General features: G+C 46.7%; 1 protein-coding gene across 1 annotated transcript; it reads left to right on the top strand.

The window, feature by feature from the left end:
* Window positions 1-1,663: 1,663 nt before the first annotated feature.
* On the top strand, window positions 1,664-27,215 carry AP5Z1 (adaptor related protein complex 5 subunit zeta 1). The gene is made up of 17 exons (XM_079953767.1): window positions 1,664-1,820; window positions 4,339-4,476; window positions 4,785-4,971; window positions 5,218-5,362; window positions 6,654-6,763; window positions 7,117-7,285; window positions 9,298-9,438; window positions 10,848-10,885; window positions 10,988-11,150; window positions 12,221-12,399; window positions 14,642-14,784; window positions 15,798-15,944; window positions 16,998-17,109; window positions 20,017-20,114; window positions 21,701-21,833; window positions 24,084-24,298; window positions 26,572-27,215. Exons 1-17 carry the CDS (start codon window positions 1,780-1,782, stop codon window positions 26,840-26,842), a joined length of 2,430 nt encoding a protein of 809 aa, XP_079809893.1. The 5' UTR covers window positions 1,664-1,779; the 3' UTR covers window positions 26,843-27,215.
* The last annotated feature ends 604 nt before the right edge of the window (window positions 27,216-27,819 follow it).

Consider the following 27,819-nt stretch of genomic DNA (forward strand, 5'->3'; position numbering starts at 1 on the left):
ATCTCGTCCTCTGTTGTCCCCTTCTCCTTGTGCCCTCCATCTTTCCCAACTTCAGGGTCTTTTCCAGGGAGTCTTCTCTTCTCATGAGGTGGCCAAAGGATTGGAGCCTCAGTTCAGGATCTGTCCTTCCAGCGAGCACTCAGGGCTGATTTCCTTCAGAATGGAGAGGTTGGATCTTCTGGCAGTCCATGGGACTCTCAAGAGTCTCCTCCAGCACCAGAATTCAAAAGCATCAAATCTTCGGCAATCAGCCTTCTTTATGGTCCAGCTCTCACTTCCATACATCACTACTGGGAAAACCATAACTTTAACTATATGGACCTTTGTTGGCAAGGTGATGTCTCTGCTTTTTAAGATGCTGTTTAGGTTTGTCATATAGGTATAGGTATGTATATGTATATATGTATGTATATAGGTATAGGTATGTATATAAGCAGTTACTTTGCCCGTTACCCAGCTGTTATCGCTGTGTCTTGCCTCGTGGGAACCCACCTACACTTCACTGGTGACGAAGGTGGGATGTTAGGCTAGTCTTACTGACCAGTGATTTAAATCAAGTCTTATTGACTAGTGATTTAAATTGTGATTTAAATCAATTTGATTTAAATCAAATCCACCCTGGTTCTGAGCATGGGCACACCTTTTCCGTGTTTTTATAATGTAACCGCCCTGTGATTCTTGGATGAAGGGCAATGTGGAAATTTAAAAAATAAAATAAAATAAGACATAAGACCACTGTTCATGTATGCCACCACAGCAGCAAGAATCCTTGTGGCAAGAAAATGGAAAGATGAAAAAATGCTGACAATTACAGACTGGCAGATACTTATGCTAGAATACCTACAATAGCAAAATTGACGGGAAGAGTTAGAGGAGTAGTGAACCAGAAAATATTTAGAGAATGGAGAATATTTAAGGATTATATAAGATACAATACTAGCAGAACTCGAGTGGTACCTGTAAACAAAATGCATAACAAACATCGTTTTTGGAGTAAATGGGAACAATACTAAAGATTAGGAAACTGTGACAAAAAGAAAGATAGTATAAACAGTGCAATGAGAACGATTGGAAGACTCATTTTATCAGAAGTCTTTTTATTTAAGTGTTTATTGTGATGTTAATAGAAAGATTACATATGTAAATTTGTTTTTGCTCCTTTCTTCTGTTTCCCCCTTCTTTTCTGCAATTTTTTTTCTCTCTTCCTTTTCTTTTCTCTTTTTTCCTTTCTCTTTATTTTTTCTTTCTGCAACATGAGAGTGTGAATTCTTTGTAAATTTTTGTGTATATGTGTGTAATTTACACTAGTAAAGATTACTTTTTTTTAAAAAAAAAGGAAATTAAAAAAACCAAACTGCATTTTCAAGCTGCTAGTCCTGTGTCCTCTCCCATCATTTCCTGCTCCTTATGATATCCTACCCCCGGCCAGCCCTTAGAGCTGTGCCCTCAGGCGCACCTGACAATTAAAGACCTCTGCACCCCCTCCCACCCCAACACAATAGGGGCTCCCCCCCCCCCAGCCCACGTCCCGCCTGCAAAGAAGGCCGCCAAATCCCATATAGGAAGAAGAGGCGCCTCCTCTTCCTCCCTCCCGGAACTCTGGCGCCGAGGAGGGCGGTTTCCACACGGACGGATTTGAAGATGGACCTGCGCGCATGCCCAGAAGTGGTCGGGTAGGAGAATAACCCGGAAGTAAAGGGGCGCTGGCTGTGCTCTCCCAAAATAAGTCCGGACTCCTTCCCCCCCTCCCATTTCCCTTTTTTCTTTTTGGAAAATAGGATGTACTCCGCGGGGACAGAGAGCTTCCTGCGCCAGGCCAGGTAGGGGTAGGCCAAATGGGGGCTGGGGGCTGGGGAAGGGGGAGCCACTGGGTGGGGGGAGCAGAAGCCCTCCAGAGGCTTTGGGTTCCAGCTGCTTCTTTGGGGGAGGCTGAGTTGGGGCTTGCCAGCTTCCTCTTCTTTATTAATATTCCTACTATTATGTATTTATTTTTTTGTGCCCCGCCTTTTGCCCTGGCAGATACTCTTTTTTTCTTTTTTCTTTTTGAGTATTTTATTGGTTGAACACTATAGCAGAAGTGTAGAATAGATATTATAGACAAAATGAGAAATACAAAATAAACGGTTCTTCATTCTTTAACTAATGCATGCTTTGGACATCCAAAGTACTGTTAGATAGTTAGATAGATAGATAGATAATTTATTACAGTCAGAGACCAGCTTATAAAACACACTTTGGGGTACAATCCCAGAAGGAAACATTTAAAACAATGTACAACAATAAATTTATAAATGCGATAAGCATATAGACACGTAAAACTTTAATCCAAAGTACTGTATTTTAATATTTTGTTGGAAGCTGCGCAGAGTGGCTTGGGAAACTCAGCCAGGTGGGCAGGGTATAAATAATAAATTATTATTATTGGTGATTAGATTTTTCAAGACCTCCGATCTTCCCCTTGCATTCCCGAGTTAAATTCCTCAAAATAGGTGCTTAAACTTTCCTTTCCCCATATCATTTGACTTACTATAGATTTTATTTTATACAGTTATCCTATTTGCACACCGAAGCTCAGTCAGAACCTCCCAACAAATTGACAATGTTCTTTTACATAAACTCTGTATATATCCCACTCTCTGGAAAATTTTTCATCTGTAACGTCTCTTATGCCCTGGCAGATACTCAGGGTGGCTCACAGATAAAAACAAGAGCAGCTGAAGTGCTATTTACTTAAACAAGTTTGCTGTGTTTGTTTGCAACCCGTCTCTCCCCCAGCCCCACCCACGCATGATCCTCTCTCCGCACTCTCTCTCTCCCATGTTACCCTCACAACATCCCTGTGAGGTAGGCCAGGCTGAGAGGCAGCGGGTGGCCCCAGTGAGTTTCACGGCTGAGTACGGATTTCAACCCTGTTCTCCTCCAGGTTCTAGTCTGACTCTCCTACTCTTGCACACTGATGTTCGTTCTTCTTCTTCTTCTTCGTCTTCTTATTTTCAGTTTTATACATTTCAATAATTTTACAATCATTTTAACATTTCAAAACTTGACTTCCTTGCCCCTTTTTCTTCGGTTCCTTAAATTTATTTTTAACATTTTCTGTGTATCCAAATTAACTCAATTTGCTCATTTATTCATCTGCTTTAAATATATACTCTTATAAAACTGCAGGTTATTACAATAATCCTCCCAGTGTTCTTAACTGTTTACAGTTTATTTGTAAATATTAAATAAACAATTTCCATTCTTTTGTAATAAGTTTGTTATCTTGATTTCTTATTTTTCAGGTAAGTTTCTATACACTTTGGGTATTTCTGTCCCTTGAATCCCCCCCCCAAAATACTTTTGGGATGTTCATTCTTAAATCTTAGCTACCCAAAGGGCTCCCACGGTAGCTTTTGATTGTTCTACTTATTTATATCCTCCCTTTCTTTCCAGGAGCTCAAGGTGGTTACTTTCTTTGGAAGCCGCCCAGAGTGGCTGGGGAAACCTAGCCAGATGGGTGGGGTATAAATAAATTGTTGTTGTTGTTGTTGTTGTTGTTGTTGTTGATGGGTGGGGTATAAATAAATTGTTGTTGTTGTTGTTGTTGTTGTTGTTGTTGTTGTTGATGGGTGGGGTATAAATAAATTGTTGTTGTTGTTGTTGTTGTTGTTATTATTATTATTATATTAACTTATTGCAACAGCCCTGTGAGAGGAGATTATGTTGAGAGGCAGTGACTGACCCAAGGACACCCAGGGAGCTTCACGGGATTCTGTGAAATGTGGAGACTTCCTCTTGGTTAAGATGTAAGGACACAGAAAGAGCCTTGCTTTATCAGGCCAGTGGCCCATCTATCCTGTTCTCACGGTGGCCAACCAGATGCCTCTGGAAAACATGCAATGCTCTGGTTTGCTCCTTGCAAACCATTTTCATAATGGAAATATAAGAGTCTATCCGGTGCTTTGCCAGCCCATGAGCCATCCAGCCCACCCAGTTGTCACTGAAGTTTCCAGCAGAGTCCTTCCCAGCCCAGTGTATGGCAAAGCAACTACAATGGTACCTCGGGTTGCATACGCTTCAGGTTACAGACTCCACTAACCCAGAAATAGTGCTTCAGGTTAAGAACTTTGCTTCAGGATGAGAACAGAAATCGTGCTCCGGTGGCGCAGCAGCAGCAGGAGGCCCCATTAGCTAAAGTGGTGCTTCAGGTTAAGAACAGTTTCAGGTTAAGAACGGACCTCCAGAATGAATTAAGTACTTAACCCGAGGTACCACTGTACTGTCGTGGTTGGCAAAGGCCTGATGTGGAAGTTTGCAAAACGGAGATTTCTTAATTTCTATATGCTTTCCTATTAGGGAGATCCAGGATGAAGAACTGAGAAAATTCATTTCACGAATCACAGGCTTTCTCCAAAATCAAGACTTCGGAAATGAGACTGTCGATAGCTTGCAAAGACTGTTTTTGATCGTCTCAGCCACTAAATATGGACGGAAGTAAGTGAAGGCAAATGCTGGTTTCAATGAGTCCAAGCAAACATCTGTAGCATATTTATAGCTCTGTGAATCAAATGCTGCAAGTGTCTCTGTAGAACTACAATGTGAGTGGCTTTCCTTACCTTGGGCTGGTTCCCTTTCATACTGGTGTTCAGTCAGTGGAATATAACAAATATTAAAACATCTTACAGGGCAATGCTATACATGGCTGCCCAGTCTGACTTACTTCCAGATATGTGTACATTGATTGCACCCTTAGCTTCTCTTCATTTTGTGTTTGCTGCTTAAGTTGATGATGCTTTTTGCAGGATAGATGGCAAATTTCTGGAACTTCTGCAGACTGTGTTGCATCTGCCAAAGACTCCTGAGCAAGTCCAGTTTCTTTGTGCTGCCATCCTGAGAGAGACGTCACTTTGTAATGATTTATCTGTGTCTTGGGATAACATCCAGGACACCAAGCTCCTGAGCCTTACCTTCTCCATTGTGCTAGCCCAGGTAAGTGACCTGTGGTTTTGGAAAGACCACAGTTTAGTTCTTTGCTTTGTTTCCCTGTGACTGCGGCCTGTTTCACACCCAGATTTTGGACATGGTATAGTTTTTTCTTGTCGTTTTTTAAAAATGCTCCCCCATCTGGCGAGATCTGGTATATGCCAAATTCCAGGCATCCTAAACTTTTTTTAGTTGTTCACTCAGAGTCTTAAAATCTTTCAAACCCTTCAAAATCTTTGCTTTTATCCAAAGGGCAGTAAAAAGGCAGTGGTGGAAGCTTTTGGGCAGCGTGTGGTAAAAGTCCTGGAAGGCAGGCTTCCTGAAGGTCAAAATGCAAGGCACCTTCTCCCCCTCCTGTCAAAAATCATCAGCTTTCTACCGATGAGCCTTAATGAAGGTAAGTGCAAGAAGTGGATCTACTTTCTTTTTTTACTAGAACCCCTTTTAAGAGCCTTGTTCAGGTGAGAAAAGTCATCTGGTTGTTGCTATTCTGAGACACCAGGGAGTCTGAAATCCTTGCTGGTCTCCTAGAGATCTGCTGGTAGACCCAGATCTGCTTTCAGTCCACCCCTCCTGTAGAAAACAACCAAGTTAGTTTGAGGCTGGGACTCTGAACATTTGTTTTAGTCCTTTGAAACTGTAAACCACTGTGGGTGCCTCAGCAGAAAGGCAGTATATCATTCAGCCCAGACACTGAGGTCCAGCTCCAAGGGCCTTCTGGAGGTTCCCTCACTGAGAGAGGTGAGGATACAAGGAACCAGCCAGAGGGCCTTCTCAGTAATGGCGCCCTCCCTGTAGAATGCCCTCCCACCAAATGTCAAGGAAATAAATAACTACCTGACTTTTAGAAGACATCTAAAGGCAGTCCTGTTTAGGGAAGTTTTTCTTATGTTTGATCGTGTTTTTAATATTCTTTTGGGAGCCACCCAGAGTGGCTGGGGAAACCCAGCCATATGAGTGGGGTATAAATAATAAAATCATTATTGTTATTATTATTATTCAGACTAGTCTTCCACAGTGTAGTGCATGGCATATGTTTTGGCCATGCCAAATTTGGTAATGTGGGTTTTGTCATCCAGAACTTCAGGAGGGGAGCAGTTTGAAGAAGGTTTTTAAAATGTTTTGAACCATGCTGAGGTCTGTAGATGAAGGGCAATATAGTAATTTAATTAATAATAATAAAACCTAGACACTGCCAAGGTCTAAAGCAGGTAGCTGTTCTGCTCTGCTTATGCAGTCACCCAATATATTTTCAGCCAATATGACAGAGATAAGGTTTTAGGGGCTAAGGGGTTTGCTGTTTCGCAGGAGCAATTAAGCGCCATAAATATAGGCTGCATCCAGCCCAATGTAATTAGGAAATGCTGGAGGTGTGTATAGAAGGGTAGTCTCTTCTGGTTCCTGATAACAACCTCTTCCAGCCTCTTTCCTCCACAGATGAGGGTGCGTGGGTAGAATAAATTGTGGGTGTTAAAGATGCAAATGCACAGGAACAGCTCTTCTGTTGATCTGCAGAGTTTTCTCACTCCTGGCCCCAAGCACTAAGCTCTTCTCTGGACAGTGTAGGGGCAGATGAAGCTGTAGGTGGACCCGAGGCTGCCTGATGGTGAACCATTGGTATTGCCAAGGTCCCCACAGTCATCCTCTGTTGTGTCTTTCTGACGGGCTGTGTTGTTTTCGATCCATAGATCAGATCAACCTGCTCAGCAAAAGGATGGTGGACTGGCTAAGGTATGCCAGCGTCCAGCAAGGAGTCCCCCAGTCCTCAGGAGGCTTCTTCAACCCTCGAGCAAGACAGGTGCAGAACTGCAGTTCCAGGGGGCATGAACCCAGGCTTGCTTTTTAAGAGAAGGCACATGGAAAAACTACCCAGCTAGTCAAGTGCACAGACGCAGATTCTGCGCTGGGGTGACCCTGAATCCTGCCCTTCCTCCAAGGAGCTTGGAGTGACTTGCATAGTTCACCTTTGCCCTTCCAGCAGTGGGAGTTTTCCCCAGGCATCCCATTGGCCACTGTGAGAACAGCAGGACGCTGGACAAGGTGGACCACTGCTCTGATTCTCATGTCTGGCCTTTAAACACCTGGGCTCTCTGGTCCTGATTCTCTGCTTTCTAAATAGCGGCTTACCCTGCTCTTTCTTCCGCCCCACAGCCTGGCCCCATCATGGAGGTGGACGGCACGGCCACCACGGACTTCTTCACTGTGCTCTCAGTCGGCCAGTATTACACAGAGGACCAGTGGTTCAACATGCAGGCCTTCTCCATGCTGCGGAAGTGGCTGCTGTGCTACGGGAGCAACGGAGCTAGTAGTCCAAATTCAGGTAAGGATCTAGAGAGGTGGAGGGGAGGGCACTGTGCATACAGCCAATGAGGAACATGATTGGCAACCGCCGTCAACACATCTGCTGTTATGGTAAGACACCAAGGGATCAGATGGCGAACATAATTGTTTACAGCAGCATGCTCCATAACGGATAGATAATAAATACAATATTAGGTAAAGGTAAAGGGACCCCTGACCGCTAGGTCCAGTCGTGGCTGACTCTGGGGTTGCGGCGCTCATCTCGCTTTACTGGCCAAGGGAGCCGGCGTACAGCTTCCGGGTCATGTGGCCAGCATGACTAAGCCGCTTCTGGCGAACCAGAGCAGTGCACGGAAATGCCGTTTAACTTCCCACCGGAGCAGTACCTATTTATCTACTTGCACTTTTTAGGGTGCTTTTGAACTGCTAGGTTGGCAGGAGCAGAGACCGAGCAACGGGAGCTCACCCCGTCATTGCGGGGATTCGAACCGCCAACCTTCTGATCGGCAAGTCCTAGGCTCTGTGGTTTAACCCACAGCACCACCAGCGTCCCACTAAATACAATATTATTGGTTTGTTAGAATTGAGGGGGGGGGGCTCTTCTTTTGGGTTGACATGTTATTTGTATTTCTTAAAAAAACAAAACCTCTCTCTCTATATATATAGTGAAGAGAGTGTGACTTTCCAATCACAAATTAAACCATGAGATCTCATGAGGAGAGGTTTCCTCCTGCAACCCTGCACAACCCACTGCTTATTCCAATGGGCTTCTGATGAGGGCAGCTAAGTTGTGCTGTGTCTCTGCATTGGGTGTGATTAGACCATTCAATTGCACTTCATGCAGAGAGGCAGTAGAGTTAGCGGCCCTTAGAGGAGCTGTGCCCAGAACACGGACTCAAGCAGAAACATTGGGATGGGCAAGGAAGTTAGGCCCTTCTAAGTCTAGGCAGTGTTTACCATCTTGCGGTCTTAAAAGTAAACACTCTTGCATGAAAAGAATGAGCTGCACTTTCAATTTTAATTGAGTTAGAATGTGTGTTAGAAATTTAGGGGACCTTTGAGGAAAATAGGAAATGGACAGAGATAGATATTTACTTAATAATGATTTGAATTTTGAACTTGAACCTACTTAGTATGTTGGTAGGTGCTTAGCCTTACAGTCAGACCTTGGTTTTCAAACAGCTTAGTTCTTGAACATTTTGGCTTCCGAACGCCACAAACCGAGAAGTGACTGTTCTAGTTTGCAAACTATTTTTGGAAGCCAAACGTCCGATGGGGATTCCGCGGCTTTCTGCAGGAGCTTCCTGCAGCTAATCAGAAGCCACGCTTTGGTTTCCGAACGTTTTGGAAGTCGAATGGAACGGATTCCGTTCGACTTCCAAGGTACAACTGTATTTGTTAGATTTTTTCCTTCCTGTCTTTAATTATTTTCTTTCTCCTTAATTTTCTTTTTCTTATCTTGTAAAAGACAAGCTGCATAAAATGTGAACCTGTATCAGGCTTAATTTATTGATTGTGTTTTGCTGATTTGGAATGTTTTGTACACTCTATTTTGATATTAAGTTAATAAAATTACTAGAAAAAGAAACTGAGGAAACCTTTCACTGACTCATCTTGTCCCATCTTTCTGTTTGTGTGTGTGATTTTAAATCGTATAGGGAACAAGCAGAAAATATAAAGTTGACATATAACCTCCCCCCATAACAAAACAGGAGTTAGGACCATAAATAAGGAAACCATACATCAGTGAGAGGCAAAAATAGGTAGAAATACAAGAATAGGAGCTGAATCTTAACAGAAGACAGGGAGGAGATCATCCAAGCCAAATTGCCCTGGCGATTCGCAACAGGCATTTTTGTCTGTGTGATTCAGAGCTATATAAAACAAAGTCCCACCATATTGCACTGAAAGACTGCTGCTGTTCTTTACCCTGCAGCAAACGTAGGTTGTGGGAAATCTTTTTTCAAGAATGCGATGTTCCTACACCACGCTTGCATGGATAAACTGCTCACCTTGTCCCTTTCTTTGCAGATGATAAGTCGGAGGTGGACGGCTCCGTCATGTCCATGGTCTCCGTCACCTCCACCTCCAGCCGCCTGTTGCCCCCCAAGGAGCGCTTGCGGGAAAAGGCCTTTGAGTACTGCCAGAGGCTTATAGAGCAAAGCAACCGCCGTGAGTCCCCTTTTCTGTGCTTTCCTTGTTTCCTGCTGGTGAGGGTGGCAGAGATTTAGGGATGCTGTTTGCTCTTTCACCTCTTCTCTTTTCTGTCTCCTATTTCGCATTGCAACTTGCTCAGAAATTAATTTTTTTCAAGCGCCCATATGTCTGAATCCCCTTCTGGAGTCTTTCCTTCCAACTATTCCTCCAGTCGTCTATGAGGGGAAGGAAAAGCCTAGCTTTTCCAGGAGAAGCAGCAGGTGGAGGTGACTGTTTTGACTCACATGCCGACTCAGCTGTCACAAGCTAGGTATGTTTAACTTGGAGAAAAGGAGACTGAGAGGCGCTATGATAGCCACCTTAAATATCTGAAGGGCTGGCACGTAGAAGATGGAAATATCTGAAGCTTGTTTCCTGCTGCTCCAAAGGGCAGGACCAGAACTAATGGATTCGAATCGCAAGAAAAGAGATTCTTACTAAGCATCAGGAAGAGCTGTTTGGGCATGGAAAGCTTGTTTAGGGAAGCTTTTAATGTTTGATGCATTACTGTATTTTAATATTTTGTTGGAAGCCGCCCAGGGTGGCTGGGGAAGCCAAGCCAGATGGGCGGGGTATAAATAATAAATTATTATTATTATTATTATTATTATTATTATTATTATTAGTCCTTTGGGAGGTGGTGGGCTCTCCTTCCTTGGAGGTTTATAAGCAGAGGTTGAATGGCCACCTGTCAGGGATTCTTTAGCTGCCATTCCTGCATCGCAGGGGGTTGGACTAGATGGTGATGATGATGATGATGATGATGATGATGATGATGATACTTTTATTTATACCCCACCCATCTGGCTGGGTTCCCCCAGCCACTCTGTGCAGCTCCCAACAGAATATTAAAAACACAATAAAACATCAAACATTAAAAAAGTCCCTAAACAGGGTTGCCTTCAGATGTCTTCTAAAAGTTGATTTTCTTGACATCTGACAGGAGGGCGTTCCACAGGGCAGGCACCACTACCGAGAAGGCCCTCTGCCTGGTTCCCTGTAACCTCACTTCTCACAGGGAGGGAACTGCCAGAAGGCCCTCAGTGTCTGGACTGAACGATGGGGGTGGAGATGCACCTTCAGGTATATTGGGCCGAGGCCGTTTAGGGCTTTGAAGGTCAGCACCAACACTTTGAATTGTGCTCGGAAATGTACTGGGAGCCAATGTAGCTCTTTCAGGTTATATGGTCTCAGTGGCCGCTCCCAGTCACCAGTCTAGCTGCTGCATTCTGGATTAGTTGCAGTTTCCGGGTCACCTTCAAAGGTAGCCCCACATAGAGTGCATTGCAGTAGTGCAAGCAGGAGATAACCCGTGGGGTCCCTTTCCAGTACTACAGTTCTATGTTCCTGTGGTTCTATGCGTTCAATTTTGTTTTGTCTGCCAGGGGCTCTGAAGAAAGCCGACGGGGAGCTTCAGAAAGCCGTAAGTAGCCCAAAGGAAGGTCTTGGGGCTTGAGCAGGGATCTTGGGCTGCCATTCCGGAATCCCTGACGTTGACGTCTTGCCCCCTCTTTCCCTCGCACAGTGCCTTATTGAAGCCATCACCATCATGGATATCATTTGCAGACAGGACTCTTCTTACGTCTACCGCTCGCTCTCCTGCCTGAAAAACGTGCACAGCCGGATCAGCGGGGACCTGTCTTACGCCAGGGTGCTGCTGCCCATTGCCCAGTTCTTTCTGAACCACAGTGAGTAAGGCTGGCCGGCTGAAGCGAAGCTCTGCCTCCGAAACTGCCTTGGGAGGGAGGCCAGCTGCGATGCCAGACAGCATCCTTCACGGCCTCCCTTTACCTATGACTCTGCCTGGGGGAGGGAGGCCAGAGATGGGAGCCGAATTCCTGCCAGGGAGAGGCAGCAACTGCCTTGGAGATTCCTGTCCTTGCAGGCAGCAAGGGGCAGTTTGCTTGCCTTGCGTTTCCCTTTCGGCAAAAGCATGAAGCTGAACTCCAAGCAATGCATGGTGGGTGGCAGGAGGAAATTGGGCTTGTCACAAACTCGCCCCAGACATCAGGTCTAAACTGAGAAAGGGACTTTTTATTAGAAAAGGGGGAAAGGGGAAAGCAGAGAGGAATAATAATAATAATAATAATAATAATAATAAATTATTTATACCCCACCCTCCCCAACCAAGACCGGGCTCAGGGCCGCTAACACCAGGTAAAAACAATGGATTAAAATACAACTTAAAAACAAGATTAAAATACAACATTAAAATGCAGCCTCATTTCAGTAGAAACTCAAATCAAAAACTTTTTGGGGATGAATACTTCAAATCTTCCCCAAGGCCAACTATCCAAACTGGGCTAGAAAAAAGCCAGGGAAGTCCCCAAATAGGAGTTCCATCACAGAAGGAGAAACGATAGAGGGGAAGGGGATCAAGTTGATTCCAAGCCAAAGGCCAGGCGGAACAACTCTGTCTTACAGGCCCTGCGGAAATAAATCAGATCCCTCAGGGCCCTGGTCTCATGAGGCAGAGCGTTCCACCAGGCTGGAGCCAGTGTTGAAAAGGCCCTGGCTCTGGTTGAGGCTAATCTGACTTCCTTAGGGCCTGGGACCTCTAGGGTGTTGCTATTTCTGGACTTTAAGGTCCTCCGTGGGGCATACTGGGAGAGGCGGTCCCGTAGGTACGAGGGTCCTTGGCTATGAAGGACTTTACAAAAGCACCCTGGGTTTCCCCATCCCCAGGGCTGACTAAAGCAGGATGGAGAACGCTAAATTTATGCATCCGTACGTCTGTGTCTCTATCCTCGCTCCCCAGGTGAGACGGCGGCTGTGGACTCCGAAGCTGTTTACAGGCACCTGTTCACCAGAGTTCCCGCTCAGCTTTTCCACAGCCCGATGCTGGCCTTTGAGTTTATCCAGTTCTGCAGGCACAACATTCGGTTCTTCACTGAGAAACTCAGCATCTTCCGACAGAACTTCCCAAACCTATTCAAGGTATCTGAAGCAAGACTCTCAAGGGGCCTCATTGGCAGAAGTTAAAAGCTGTTGGAGAATGTGCAGGTGGCTTCTGCTTTTTCATCCAACTGCTCTTAGTTGGCTCTTTCTCAGGGCCATTATTATTATTATTATTATTATTATTATTATTATTAAAGGTAAAGGTACCCCTGCCCATACGGGCCAGTCGTGACCGACTCTGGGGTTGCGCGCCCATCTCGCTTAAGAGGCCGGGGGCCAGCGCTGTCCGGAGACACTTCCGGGTCACGTGGCCAGCGTGACGAAGCGGCTCTGGCGAGCCTGCATCAGCGCAGCACACGGAAACGCCGTTTACCTTCCCACTATAAAGCGGTACCTATTTATCTACTTGCACTTAAGGGTGCTTCCGAACTGCTAGGAGAGCAGGAGCTGGGACCGAACGACAGGAGCTCACCCCACCGCGGGGATTTGAACCGCCGACCATACGATCGGCAAGTCCTAGGCGCTGAGGTTTTAAAATAAAATTACTATTTTATTATTTATTTATTATTTTATTAAAATAAAATTACTATTTTATTAAAATAAAATTAATATTATTTTATTTAATGTATTTATATGCAGCCTTCCTCCCAAGTTGAGATTCAAGGCAGCTTCCACCTTTTAAAAGGGACATTATGAACTACAAAGGAATAAAAACAAAGTGGTTGAAAAAACATCAAAACAACATTTAGATTTAGCAAAATTAAAATCCAGTTTGCGGGTGGCGCTTTGGTCTAAACCACTGAGCCTAGGGCTTGCCGATTGGAATGTTGGCGGTTCAAATCCCCATGATGGGGTGAGCTCCTGTTGCTTGGTCCCTGCTCCTGCCAACCTAACAGTTTGAAAGCACCCTAAAAAGTGCAAGTAGATAAATAGGTATTGCTCCGGCGGGAAGGTAAATGGCGTTTCCGTGCACTGCTCTGGTTTCGCCAGAAGCGGCTTAGTCATGCTGGCCACATGACCCAGAAAAACTGTCTGTGGACGAACGCCGGCTCCCTTGGCCAGTAAAGCGAGATGAGCGCCGCAACCCCAGAGTCGTTCATTTCAGGGGTCCTTTACCTTTACCTTTACCTTTACCTTTACCTTGCTCTCACAGCATCCCAGTGGTCAGCGTTGCCTGCATGTTAGTTTCCAAAGGCCTGTCTCAACAGGAAGGTCTTAGCCTGCCAATGGAAGGATGACAGGGAGGGAATCCCACAATATGCGGGCAGCCCCCCAACCATGCCTCTGATGTTGATGGGACCGAGAGAAGGTGCTCACCCAGGCAGGTCTGCAGAGGAAGATATGATCTTTCCAGTAGCCTGTCCCAAAGCCACATGTCTTAATTCACACCCTGAACAAGGGATTAACCTGCTCCCTGTAACCAGCCCCAGTCAGCAATCTGGCCACAACTTTAGGAGTAATGGAGATCCAAGGGAGAGAGGACACCAGTGCCGGATTTACGTATAAGCTAAACAAGCTATAGCTTAGGGCCCCACTCTCTTGGGGGCCCCCAAAAAAAATTAAAGGAAAAAAACCCTGGATGTACATTTCCAAAATATAAGATAAAAAACAAATAAAATAAAACCTACATACAGCAACAGTGTTTTGTGTTGTGTAGGCTCCTCTGATGTAAGTCCTGGGCCCCACCTGCTAGCCTGCTCCCTCAAATATCCCTGGTTTGCTCCTTTCTATATATAGGGTGCCTACATTCTGCATGTGCAAATGGCTTGAGATACCTATTAGGTCCATAAATTACCATATAGCATATATTCAACACAAAAAACAGCGACAATTTGTTGTTGACAAAGGACAGCTGGACATATAAAGGGCCCCATTACCTTCAGTAGCTGAGGGCCTCATCCAACCTAAATCCGGCCCTGGGGGAGACCCACCTGTGTGGCCAGCTGTGACTATTGAGGAAGAGCCAGAGGTGGTCTTCTTCAGCCTGCAGTATCTCCAACTAGGGAAGACACCTGCTTGGGACGCTTGAGGACCGCTGCCAACCAGAGTAGGCATCATTGTTCTAGATGGGCCCAATGGCCTGCCCAAGGTTCAGGCACTGCCATTCTTTTGTATGGGAGGAGCTTTAGGGTCTGGGCTTCCCCCCTCCCTCCCCCTTGGATCATTGGCTCTGCTCTCTTCCCTAGTAAGAGGATCTATAGTGGGAGAATCCACCTGGGGTGTGGAGGGAGAGCAGGCCCACTCATTGCAGTTTCATCTCGTTCCACCCCCCCCCCTGCAGTTCCTGGCATGGAACAGCCCAGCCCTTGTCGCTGATTATATGGACCTTCTGCCAGCCCTGCTTGGGACCGACACGGCCCTGGAGATCTTCCACCTGCTGCTCGACTTGCCTTGTGTGGCAGTGGCGCTGGATGTCCAGCTGAGGTAATGGCTTTCCTCCCCGCAGCCTAGCACCAGGTAGCGCAGAGTAATGGTATTACAGTGGGACCTTGGTTCTCAAACTTAGTCTGTTCCGGAAGTCCACTCCAAAACCAAAGTGTTCCAAAGCCAAGGCGCGCTTTCCCATAGAAAGGAATGTACAACGGATCAATCCGTTCCAAAGTTTTAAAAACAACCCCTAAAACAGCAATTGAACATGAATTTTACTATCTAACGAGACCATTGATCCATAAAATGAAAGCAATAATGTTCAATGTTCTGTACTATAAAATAAATAGGACAGTATTGTAGATGATAAAAATTAAAAAAAAAAAAATTCTTACCTGCACTGATGATAGTCATTGTTTGGATGGGAGGCTTTTATCCATTTCCGCAGTCACACAATAAATCTGAAGAAGTGTGCATGCACACGAAAACTCATACCAATAACAGACTTAGTTGGTCTCTAAGGTGCTACTGGAAGGAATTTTTTTATTTTGTTTCGACAATCAGTCAGTCAGTCAGTCAGTCAATCAATCAGTAGATGAACTGGGTTCCACACAGTCACAAAAACAAATTAACCGAAAAAGCCTCAAAAACAAAAATGCAAAATAAATAACAAAAACCAAAGTGCCAAACTTAATTCGTTCCGGAAGTCCATTTGACTTCCAAAATGTTTGAAAACCAAGGCGCAGCTTCTGATTGGTGCAGGTGCCCTGGAAACAATAGCTGACAGCCGCATCAGACATTCGGCTTCTGAAAAACGTTAGAAAACCGGAACACGTTTGAGAACCAAAGTACCCGCCGTACTATTTTATATTTATTTATACCCAGACCAGGAATCAAGGTGGCTGATCAATTAAAATGGAAAAAGCTCGTCCTTAGATGCAAAGCTGAGCTAAGATGCCTTTACAGGCTTGTAGGAAGGGGTGGGGGGCTACTTGTGGCCAGATTCCTCTGCATTTTTAACAGACGGTGCTTTTGAACAAGGTGTGTGTGGGATTTTTGTCTGTTGCTAGGTCTTCCCTGACTCCCCTGCCTGAGAGGACTCCTGTGGACCCGGCTCTGAAGCCAGCCACCTGCCTGGAAGCTTACCGCCACCCGGACTACAGAGCCCTTTTCCAGTATCTCCTTCGGGTTGAGTCAGCTCCCGGAGACCCCGGCAGGTAAGAGGCCATGCCTGAGACAAGCTGCTCTTCTTAATTTATTTGATGCTGTCTATTTTGGGGGTGGGACGCGGGGGGGGGGTACTGTGGGTTAAAACACAGAGCCTAGGACTTGCCCATCAGAAGGTTGGCGGTTCGAATCCCCGCAACGGGGTGAGCTCCCGTTGCTCAGTCCCTGCTCCTGCCAACCTAGCAGTTCGAAAGCACATCAAAGTGCAAGTAGATAAATAGGTACCGCTCCGGTGGGAAGGTAAACGGCATTTCCGTGTGCTGCTCTGGTTCGCCAGAAGCAGCTTAGTCATGCTGACCACATGACCCGGAAGCTGTACGCCGGCTCCCTCGGCCAATAAAGCAAGATGAGCGCTGCAACCCCAGAGTCGGTCACAACTGGACCTAATGATCCGGGGTCCCTTTACCTTTTTATTTTGGGGGTACTCGTACCTTGCCCGCTAAACAAAGTTCCCAAGGCATCTGACAATATAATCAAAGTACTGTTGCGGTTGTGGGTTTTTTTGGCAAAACTTTTTTCTTAATGATTTTCAGTTTTTTTGTCCAAATTGGTCACTAATTAAAACAAATTAAATTGAAACAAATAGACATCTTCCCAAATCTGAACAAATTTAACATTTTTCTGAAACTGACTTCCTGCACCCCCTCCTGGATGTGTTGATAGTTCTCCTTGGTGCTGCATCAAAGACCCCAGGGGTCATCTAGTCCAACCCCCCGCAATGCCGGAATCTCAGCTAAAGCATCCCTGACAGATGGTCATTCAGCCTCTGCTTAAAAACCTCCAAGGAAGGAGAGTCCACAACCCCTGAGGGAGTCTGTTCCACTGTCAAACAACTCTTACTGCTCCTGATGTTCAGTCGGAATCTCCTTTCTTGCAACTTGAAGCCATGGCTTCGAGTCCTACTCTCCAGAGCAGGAGAATAGAAGCATGCTCCCTCCTCCATGTGACAGCCCTTAAGATATTTGCCCCTTTAGTCTGATCTAGCTGCTGCCAGACTCTTCTGATGCTCTTCTGGGTTCTTCCATTGTGGTCCCGTCCCCCAGGTTGACTCCCATCCGCCAGCTCCTGGGATCCATGGCCAGTTCCCCTCGCATGGTGCAGTGTGCGGAGAGCGTCCCTGTCTTACTGCAGCTCTACTTTGGAGTCGTAGCCGAGGTAAGGTTTGCTTGCTCCCTGCAAGGATCTGTTTCAGTTTCATTTCCTCCAGTACACCTGCTTCAGTGAAGGTTTCAAACAAGGGCTTTAAAAATTCAAACGTCAAAAGTACATCCAATTCTTAGGTATCTGGGTTCCTTCCCTCCTCCCAAATCTGTTTTGATTCCAGAGCGTAGTCTAGGAGGGTATTCACTGTGGCCAGCATCATGGCACCGAGTCTTCTACAAGGCTGCATTGTTCCATGTTACGCTTGCAACAGCCTTGAGGAGTGATGGCGTTGAGAGAGAGAGGGAGGTTGCTGATTTCTGCCTGCTGACCATGCAGACTGGCACTTGCTTCTAAGTAAGCATGCAGAGGATGGCATCTTTAGGCCACAGTCCTCAGCACACTTACTAGGTAGTAAAGGTAAAGGTAAGGTAAAGGACCCCTGGACGGTTAAGTCCAGTCAAAGGCGACTATGGGGTTGCAGCACTCATCTCACTTTCAGGCCGAAGGAGCCGGCGTTTGTCTACAGACAGCTTTCCGGGTCAAGTGACCAGCATGACTAAACGAAGGACCGTGACGAGTGCCAGAGTGCACAGAAATGCCGTTTACCTTCCCTCTGCAGTGGTACCTATTTATCTACTTGCGCCAATGTGCTTTTGAACTGCTAGGTTGGCAGGAGCTGGGACAGAGCAACGGGAGCTCACCCCGTCGTGGGGATTCAAACCGCCGACCTTCTGATCTGCAAGCCCAAGAGGCTCAGTGGTTTAGACCACAGCACCACCCGCGTCCCTTTACTAGGTAGTAAGCTGCAGGGAACACAGTGTGTGGGAGTCATAAAGCCAAGGCAGAGGCTTGTAAATACTGCAGGGTGCCCCCTGACATTCCTCTGGGCAATGATTACCTTTTATGGTGAGGGGAGTGTCAAACCTTGACCAGGCATGTAACGTGAGACATTGCCAAACAGCCATGTGGCTGGGAGGACAAAGGAGAGAATAAAAGTGACCGGGGAGGAGAGAGGTTGGAAGGAGCTGCCCAGACATTATGAAAATACTCGCTGCCTCATTGTGTCTTCTTTCTATGCTATGCTAAGCACCATCTATGACGGCAGGACTCCGACAACAGTGGGATTCTCTGTATCGGATTGCTGTTACCCAGTGTGCTTTGCGGCTGCATCAGGATTTGAACTTGGGTCTCCCTGGTCTAAGTCCAGCACTCAAACCACTAGACATGCTAGCCCTCAACTTAAATGTGGATTTGTTGTTTATTTCTTTATTCTGGGAAGCAGCAGCAGCACCATGGGGGCTGATGATGTGCTCATCTCTGTATAGTGAAGGATTTGCCGCTAACCAGGATGTGAAACCATGGTTTGAAGTGTGTTGGCAAGGCCTGGTTTGTGCTGCATCCGCGCCAATCGAAAGCACTTTTCCTGCTTCTCCAGCCTCTGCCTTTGCAAGATAACAAGCAGCTGCCTCTGGTGTCACCTTGGACAAAGTCCTTCAGCAGCAAGGTTGAAGCCAGCAAACTAAGCCAGCTTCAGTGCACCTTTGGGATCTTAAGCAGACCCAAGTCCGCAAGCCAGTTATTTCCCAAAAGAGACATCTGGTTGGCCCCTGTGAGAACAGGATGCTGGACTAGATGGGCCCCCTTTGGCCTGATCCAGCAGCCTCGTCTCATATCCTTAGCGAGGGTCAGTGCTAACCCTGGTCCAGTGGTGTGGCTGCACCACCATGCCAGAATGCCAAAAAATATCCCCTGTGTTGCAAAACAGAACAATCTGAAAAACGTCAAGCAGCACATAGGCTAATAATATATTGACAATATTTATAGAACACTATCAAACTCTTTCAAAATTCATAGAAGACTTGTAATATGTCACAAACTAATAAGAGTCAAGTAACTATTCCATAAGCAGAATGATTAAAATGGTATGTCACTATAAAGCATGACTGAAATGGAGGCTGAACGCCTTTCCACAGTAAATATCAGATCCAAAATGTCAAGAGTGAGCTGGAGCACGGTGGATTTCATTTTATATTATTGCCAGCTGATGAAGAATTATCATTGAAAATGTTCATTATCCTGGAAGAACTGTTTTGTCTGCTGCTGTGCTTGGAGCACCCTTTTGTGATGTTTGGAGCACCTACCATCTCACTTCTGGGTTGATGTTCTTATACATTTGGATCTGATATTTACTGTGGAAAGGCGTTCAGCCTCAATTTCAGTCATTCTTTATAGTGACATACCATTCTAATCATTCTGCTTATGGAATAGTTAGGTAAAGGAACCCCTGACCATTAGGTTCAGTCGTGGGCGACTCTGGGGTTGCGGTGCTCATCTCGCTTTATCGGCCGAAGGAGCTGGCATACAGCTTCCAGGTCATGTGGCCAGCATGACTAAGCCGCTTCTGGCGAACCAGAGCAGTGCACGGAAACGCCCTTTACCTTCCCGCCGGAGTGGTACCTATTTATCTACTTGCACTTTGACGTGCTTTTGAACTGCTAGGTGGGCAGGAGCAGGGACCGAACAATGGGAGCTCACCCCGTGGTGGGGATTAGAATGGCCGACCTTTAGATCGGCAAGTCCTAGGCTCTGTGGTTTAGACCACAGCACCACCCACATCCCTATGGAATAGTTACTTGACTCTTAATAGTTTGTGACTCCCTGCACATATTACATGTCTTCTGTCTATGAATTTTGAAATAGTTTTATAGCGTGATATAAATATTGTCAATATATTATTAGCCTGCGTGTTGCTTGATGTTTTTCAAAATACAGATGGGTAGCAGATCTGCTCAGTAGATCTTTGTTGTAGTGGGCGATGGGATGAGTGCAGCACGCAAGGGCCTGGGATTCTCCAGGATTCTTGGATCTTCCTTCGCTGAGTTAAGGCACTGAATGGTCCTGCTCTTCCTTCTTCTCCAGTTTGCAGATGGAGCTCTTGCAAACAAGCTGGTCCTGGCAATTCTGGAGAGGAGCGATCAGCTTTATGGCATCCCGGCTTTCAAGGCAGAGGTGTACAGGTGAGTGCAGACTCATCGTTTCAGGTGGGGAAAGGGCAAAATCTACCATCTCCAGGCTGGGGAGTTTCTCCTTGAGCCTTTCTCTCCAATGGAGCAGTTTTCTGATTTGATACTACATTGTCCCTTACAGTCAAGGTTCCTCTTGGGATATTATCTTTCTGTTCATTGCCCTGACCTATTGGTTGCTTACATCTCTATCCCAAGTCTGGTAGAAAGTGGTCTATTCATTTGTTTTATTTATAAAAATATTTATTTACTGCTAATTCTTTTTTTAAAAAAAAATTGGAGCAGATTACAGCAATGGCACACAAAACTCATTCAATAAAAACCATATAAAAAAGTTTAAATCAGAAATCGGCTAACTTACTGTGGAAAGGTATATTGCCTGCTTAGGCATGATGGACTAGAAAAAAAATTAATTAAGCATTTAAAAGTTGAGACAGAAGTTGTCTACTGAACCTCTAGTGGCAGAGAGTTCCACAGGACTGGGCAGATGACGCAAAAGGCTTGGTTTCCAAGTAATGTGTATATTATATTGCAACTGAACTACTGACACTGTTCTGACCAAGTGTTCTTTAGTTGAAAAGGCTCCCCAAGTGGTTTACTAAAATCCGTAGTAAGACAGTCTTTACTTCCAGGCTTGCAATCTCTTTTAAGACACGACACACAAAGAAATGATGGGAGGGAGAGAGGAAAAAACAAGCTCCATTCATGTTCTTATACCATCAACAAGCCGATAAACAGCTATTTAAAAAATGCATTGTGAGCCATGGAGACAGTAGTGCCTTTGGATAAGAAAAGTCTGAGAGTGATTGATTGGAAGAAGAGGTGGCCCTTGAGAAAATGCCAGGGCAGCAACTTGACTAAAGAAGCGTTAATTGATTAATCACACGAGACTGAGTATGGCATCTAAATTTGCATATTGGTGTAAAAAAAAAAAAAAAGGCATTTCTGATACGAGACACCAGCCCTCTTTGCTTTAATATTGTGTGCATCTTCAGAGGCCTTCTTTTCTGTGCACACAAGAGAAAAGGAGAAAATGCCTCTCTTTTTTAAGTTCAGGTCTCTTAATTTATATTTTTTCCTAGCTGCCGTTTATGCGAAGGTTCCAGGGTAATGCGTACAGAAGTGAATAAAATCAATCCCCGCAGCATATAAATGCAGTTTAAAGTAAGCATTAAGAAAACAAAACAGAGAAAGCAGGCATAAAAAACCACCCCAGAAATACAGTTCCCAAGAATTTCATCTACATGATACACATTTGTATTACAAAAAAATAGCATTTAAAAAAACGTACCCTGCCAAATAAATCAAGAACAAGTTTTTGGTTGATCTGAGGGTGTTTTGACGCAGCGAGTGCAACAGATGAATCCCTTTGGCGTTGCTGCCCTAACTGATGCCTGCTCCCCTGGTGTCATCAAAGCTTTTGCGGCTGCCGTAACAGCCTCTCCCAGAGCCCACCCCAAACACCTCCTACCGAAAGCCTATTCAGAAGCAGAAAGTGACCCAAACGCTGTTTTGGAAGCCTTGCTCTGTGGGTTGCAGAGCACCCCTGGTCACCCCAGCTGTCCTCTTTTCCCTGCCAGGGTGATGAGCTCCCAGCTGTCAGTTCTGTGCAAGCTGCACCCTTCGCTGGTGGTGGAGCTGTCCCCACAGCTTTTGGAGTTTTCGGGAACGGTCACCAACATTCAGAGCAAAGAGGACCTCTTCACTGACGTGGTAAGCAGAAACCCACTTGCCCTGGCGGGTAGGACAGCCCCCACCCCTACATTCCCCTCTGAGATACTGATTATATCCCTTATGCCGGGAGAGGGGAGCCTGCTGGCCTTCCAGATGTTGCTAGACTCCATCTCCCATCATCCCTAAGGAAGTCAGATTAGCCTCAGCCAGAGCCAGGGCCTTTTCAACACTGGCCCCGGCCTGGTGGAATGCTCTGTCTCATGAGACCAGGGCCCTGTGGGATCTGGTTTCTTTCCGCAGGGCCTGTAAGACAAGAGTTGTTCCGCCTGCCCTTTGGCTTGGAATCAATTTTATTCCCTTCCCCTCTTTCCTTTTTCCTTTCTCCTGTGATGGAACTCCTATTTGGGGACTTCCCTGGCTTTTTTCTGGCCCATGTAGGACCAGTCTGGAAAGTTAGCCTTGGTGAAGACTTGACATTTTCATCCCCCCAAAAGCTTTTGATTTGAGTTTCCATTGAAATGAGGCTGCATTTTAATGTTGTATTTTAATGTTGTTTTTAAGTTGCATTTTAATCAATTGCTTTATATCTGGTGTTAGCCGCCCTGAGCCTGGTCTTGGCTGGGGAGGACGGGGTATAAATAATAATAATAATAATAATAATAATAATAATAATAATTAATAATAAATTCAAAACAGGGATGGGGGAATCTGTGGTTCAGCTTCTAGGTTGTTTCTTCTTTGATCCACTCAGCTGAAGCGTTGCCAGTTTTTCATCCATTCACCAACTTGTGTTTGCTGTGGAATTCCCTCCCCAGATAAATTAATCTGACATCGCTAAATTTCTGCCGGTGGGTTTAGCAGAACATTGACCAGGTGTTAATTTAGTCCTTGCCAGTTTTTTTTTTTTATCACATTAACTTTTACTTTGGTTGAAGTTGTTATTTTACATGCCGATTCACCTGACCTCATGGAAAATGTGTGCATAATCTGTTCCTGAAGAAGGAATTGTGTGTGTATGCAGTTGGGGATTCTGGTCGATGTGCAGAACCCTCAACGGGCTGTTTGGAATGTGCATGTCCTAACTGCATTTTTGTACATTCTCCAGCTGTTACATGTTAATTTCCAACAGAATTTGGGAAATGCACCTATCTCGATTTTGCAAGCCGCATCACTTAAAAAAAGGAATGGAGCAAAAATGTCTTAAATAACCAGAAGATAGCGGACCCTTTTGGAGTTTAGACCACAATTAGTTGACTTATTATTTAAATCCCACCATTCTCCCCAAGAACCCAAGGTGGGCCCCCCTCTCCTATTTTGTCCAAACAAAACCCCTTAAGGTGAGGTAAGGTGTGGGGAGAGAGGGAAGATTGAGTGGGGCTTTGACCCAGGGTCTTCTCAGTTCTAGCCCCCATTTTTATTTACATCCTATTGTTCAGTTCAGAAGGAGCCACAAGGCAGTTTGTTATTTATGCAGCACACTAAAATGAGGACTGCTTGTACCTCTTCTGACTAATAATAATTATTATTATTTATTTATAACCCGCCCATCTGGCTGAGTTTCCCCAGCCACTCTGGGTGGCTTCCAACAGAATATTAAAATACAATAATCTATTTAACATTAAAAGCTTCCCTAAACAGGGCTGCCTTCAGATGTCTTCTAAAAGTCTGATAGTTGTTTTCCTCTTTGACAACTGGTGGGAGGGCGTTCCACAGGGTGGGTGCCACCACTGAGAAGGCCCTCTGCCTGGTTCCCTGTAACTTGGCTTCTCGCAGCGAGGGAACCACCAGAAGGCCCTCGGAGCTGGACCTCAGTTTCCGGGCACAATGTCCTGCAGAGTTATGCCTAAGGCCCAGGAGAGTGAGAATCATAGAATTGTGGAGTTTGAAGTTTGAAGAGACCCCAAGAGTAATTTAGTCCAACAGTGTAGGAATCGTAATGAAAGCACCCCTGACAGATGGCCACTTGACCTTTGTTTAAAAACCTCAAAGGAAGGAGAGCACCTCCACCTTCCTAGGAAGTAGGTTCTGCTGTCAAAACAGCTCTTACCCTCCAAAAACTGGTTTCAGCCAGCAGAGTCTCCTCCTTTTCTCCTAAGGAGAACTGCTGTTCTCTCCCTGGCCAGGGACAGAGGAGGCGGCACCAGGTGCAGGCGAGTCGATTTCTGGTTAGTTCGCCCAACCCTAGGGTCCCTCAGGCTTTCTCTGCTGCTTCCCTCTCACGTTTCTAGCCCTCTGTGAGGTAATGAGGTACGTATGCCCCCCCCTCTGAAGGAGTGTGCCTTCCCACAGGTGTGGACCATTGGCGAGTACGCGTCCGTATCGCACGACAAGCGGTGCACGGTGGAGCAGATCAACAGGTTCTTCGAAGTCCTTGAGGCCATGCTCTTCGAGATCACCCAGCTGCGGCCCTTGGCCACCATCCCCAAATACTCTCCTCGTGCCATCGCCGTCCTCATGACTGCGCTCACCAAGCTGGCATCTCGCAGCCAGGACTTGATCCCAAGGTTTGAACCCGGGGGGCAGATGGGGGGGGGAGCAGGACTGAACATCCACTTTGGTTTGCGTATGCGCAACTGGTAAGAACTGACGAGGACATCTGTTAGGGCTGGGCGACATCTGGTTTTCAACATTGTGATATGTCGCCAGCTAAACGTCTCGTCGTACCAGTATATCACGGTGTAAGGATGGAGCTATGGAGAGGCGTTGGCTGGCTTCACAGTTTTTCCTGCTGCGTGATTTCTGCCAGCGCCTGCTCTTGTGATTCGCTGCTCCCTGTTTGCAGGACTCGAGTGAAGCATTGGCTAACTTCATGTTTCCCCCCACATTGTGATTTTTGCATAGCTATGCCCCCAGCCCAGATGGACAGGGTAAAAATAAAATTCTTCTTCTTCTTCTTCTTCTATTGCCAGGTCAAAAATTATGAAAGCGATACCACATTATGGACTTCAAACTGGTTTTGGATGATATTTTGATATATTGTCCAAAACAAGTTTGAAGTCCATACTGTGATCTCGCTTTCATAATGTTTGACCTGGCAATATATTGTGCCCTACACACCAGCTTGATATGGTTGGGGTACAGTTTGGTGGGGAAGTACCCACCCCTTGAAAGGACAGCAGCTTTCCCCAGCCTGGGCCAGATGTTTTGGAGCAGGGGTCAGCAACCTTTTTCAGCCATGGGCCGGTCCACTGTTCCTCAGACCATTTGGTGGGCCACACCATATTGGGGGGGGGGGAATGAACGAATTCCTATGCCCCACAAAAAACCCAGAGATGCATTTCAAATAAAAGGACACATTCAACTCATGTAAAAACCTGCTGATTCGCGGACCGTCCACAAGCCAGATTTAGAAGGCAATTGGGCTAGATCTGGCCCCCAGGCCTTAGGTTGCCTACCCCTGTTTTGGAGTATCACTTCCATCAGCCACCCAGGTTGGGGAGTGCTGATGTGAAAAGTCCCAGCATCTTAGGTAGTGCCTTGCCTCTCTCCCTCTTGGTTGTCGGCAGCAAAGCCTGGTCAGTGACACAGCCCTACTGGCCGGTCGGTACCAGATCTGGCTTTAGTGGCAGGTGGTTTGCAAGGATTTTTGCCTCCCAATTGTCAAAGCAATAGCAACAGCTTCAAATTCCCTCCCCAAAAATTGCCAGAAACTTGTGGGGTTTTGCTGCAATAAAGCTTGTGTCCATGACTCTGTCCACCAATTCCTGGGCTGAGCCTATGCTCAGAGGCCCTCTTTTCCTTGGCCTGGCTGAGCTGCTGCCATTTTCCACGGTAAAATACAAAGTTCCCCTGCAAAGCTTGAACCTGCCACCCCGAATGAGACCCTGTTGGACTGACAGGTGGGGCCACTGAATTGCTTCGTAGGATTTTGGACCCGAGTCCTCCCTCCCAACTCAGTTCTGGTCCTTAGAACCTCAGAGGAGCCTAGCTGCTCAGTCTGGCCAAAGCCCATCTCGCCCAGCAGCCGGTCCCCACAGTGGATGGGAAACCTGCATGAACCTGCATGAACACAGAGGTGCTCTCTCCCCAGTCACATTTCCCAGTGGCTGTTGTCTGGGGCAAACCAGCACAGCCACCATGGGTTAAGGTAAAGGGACCCCTGACCATTAGGTAAAGTCGTGGCCGACTCTGGGGTTGCGGCGCTCGTCTTGCTTTACTGGCCAAGGGAGCCGGCATACAGCTTCCAGGTCATGTGGCCAGCATGACTGAGCCGCTTCTGGCGAACCAGAGCAGTGCATGGAAAAGCCATTTACCTTCCCGCTGGAGTGGTACCTATTTATCTACTTGCACTTCGTGCTTTCGAACTGCTAAGTTGACAGGAGCAGGGACCGAGCAACGAGAGCTCATCCCGTCAGGGGGATTCGAACCAACCGCCAACCATCCGATCGGCAAGCCCTAGGCTCTGTGGTTTAACCATGGTTAGTACCCATTATTAGCCTTGCCTAGTTTGCCTAACCCCACATTAATGACCATCACTGCCTCTTGTGACAGTGAGTTCCATAGTTCAGCTATTTGCTAGTGTGAAATACTTCCTTTGCCTCCCCCCCCAAACACTTTTCTTAACTTCCCCAGAACCCCTTACCTGGGTGAGGTGCGCAGGATATGTTGGAGATGGCAGGTGACCAGGTTTGGAGCCCACAGCCCCAGTGACCACCCCACTCCAGCAGGAAACCTGTTTCTCCCTGCCCCAAAACTTCGGGGAGCGAGGGCTGCTCTCCTTCCTGCCCTCCCCTGCGAGGTGGCTCAGCCCCGCTCTTCTCCCCGTGTCTCCCCACAGGGTGTCCCTCTTCTTGTCCAAGATGCGGACCTTCATCCAGAACCCGGCCGTCTCCTCCACCTACAGCCCCGAGGATGCTGAGGCCATCCTGACCCGGGCCACGGAGCTGATGAACTTGCTGAAGATGCCCAGCGTGGCTCAGTTTGTGCTGACCCCGTCCCCTGAGGTCTCGAGCCCCCGGTTCCACCGCGACACAAACGTTTCCCTGCCTCTCGCCATGAAGGTGGCCAGCCAGATTCTGGAGAGGGGAGCAAGCTCCGTTCCTGGCTGAGTCCTTCAGATGGAAACGTATTGTCAAGGACTGCTGACTGCAGGGGGTTGCCAGAGGTGCAGGCAGAGTTTGGGAGGGTGTGGGACAGGAACCCCCCCACCAAGAGGGTGGAGGGAGTCTCTCTAGGGAAGGTTTGTGGGCGAAGGAATGAAATTGGCCAAGTCGAACAATTTCCTTTTCAAAAACCAGTTTTATTTTTGCCTTCCCTGTTGTTTGGGGCGATTCTGCCTCCCTTCTCTGACTTCTCAGGTGCTTCAGTTTGCCTGTCCTGTGCTTGTAACTGGGCAAACAGTTTGCAGACTTCTTTCCGCAACCCTGTAATCAGTATTGTTGGATCTGGGCTTCCCTATGAATAAAATGTTGATTTGGCATAGCCAGGCGCAGTGCAGGCTTGCTCCTTGATCTGCTGCCTCAGAAAGCAGACTTCCAGGGGCAGAAGTCTCCCAGCTCCATCTTTAGGGTCTGAGTCTCTGGACTCCCTTGGAGCAGCAAAGGGTTTGGGGTGTTTCTGCACTCTCAGCTAGCCCCACGGGCAACTCTGAGCCAGTCCCCCATTCCTTTCCCCAGCTCTCCTTAGCTTGAGCCAATTCAGAAACGTCAGGGGTCTCAGCCCGGCTGAAGGTGTCAGGCGCAGTCCTTAGCATCTGCAGGCTCCCAGCCTGAAACCCAGGAGAGCCATTGCCAACCAGTGTTAATGGCGTTGACCTCAGCAAAACACCAGAAGGGGCTGCTGGATCAGGCCAGTTGGCCCTCTAGTCCAGCATCCTGTTCTCACCATGGCCGACCAGATGCCCCGATGGGGAGCCCGCAAGCGGGAGCTGCGCCCAAGACCCCTCTGCCCAGCTGCGATTCTCAGCAATGCAGAGCTATCTAGATGGTCTGATATAGTAAAAGGTAAAGGAACCCTGGATGGTTAAGTCCAGTCAAAGGCGATTGTGGGGTTGTGGCGCTCATCTTGCTTTCAGGCTGAGGGAGTC

The sequence above is a fragment of the Podarcis cretensis genome, assembly GCF_951804945.1.
Source record: "Podarcis cretensis genome assembly, chromosome: 14".
In the NCBI taxonomy this organism is placed as follows: Eukaryota; Metazoa; Chordata; class Lepidosauria; order Squamata; family Lacertidae; genus Podarcis; species Podarcis cretensis.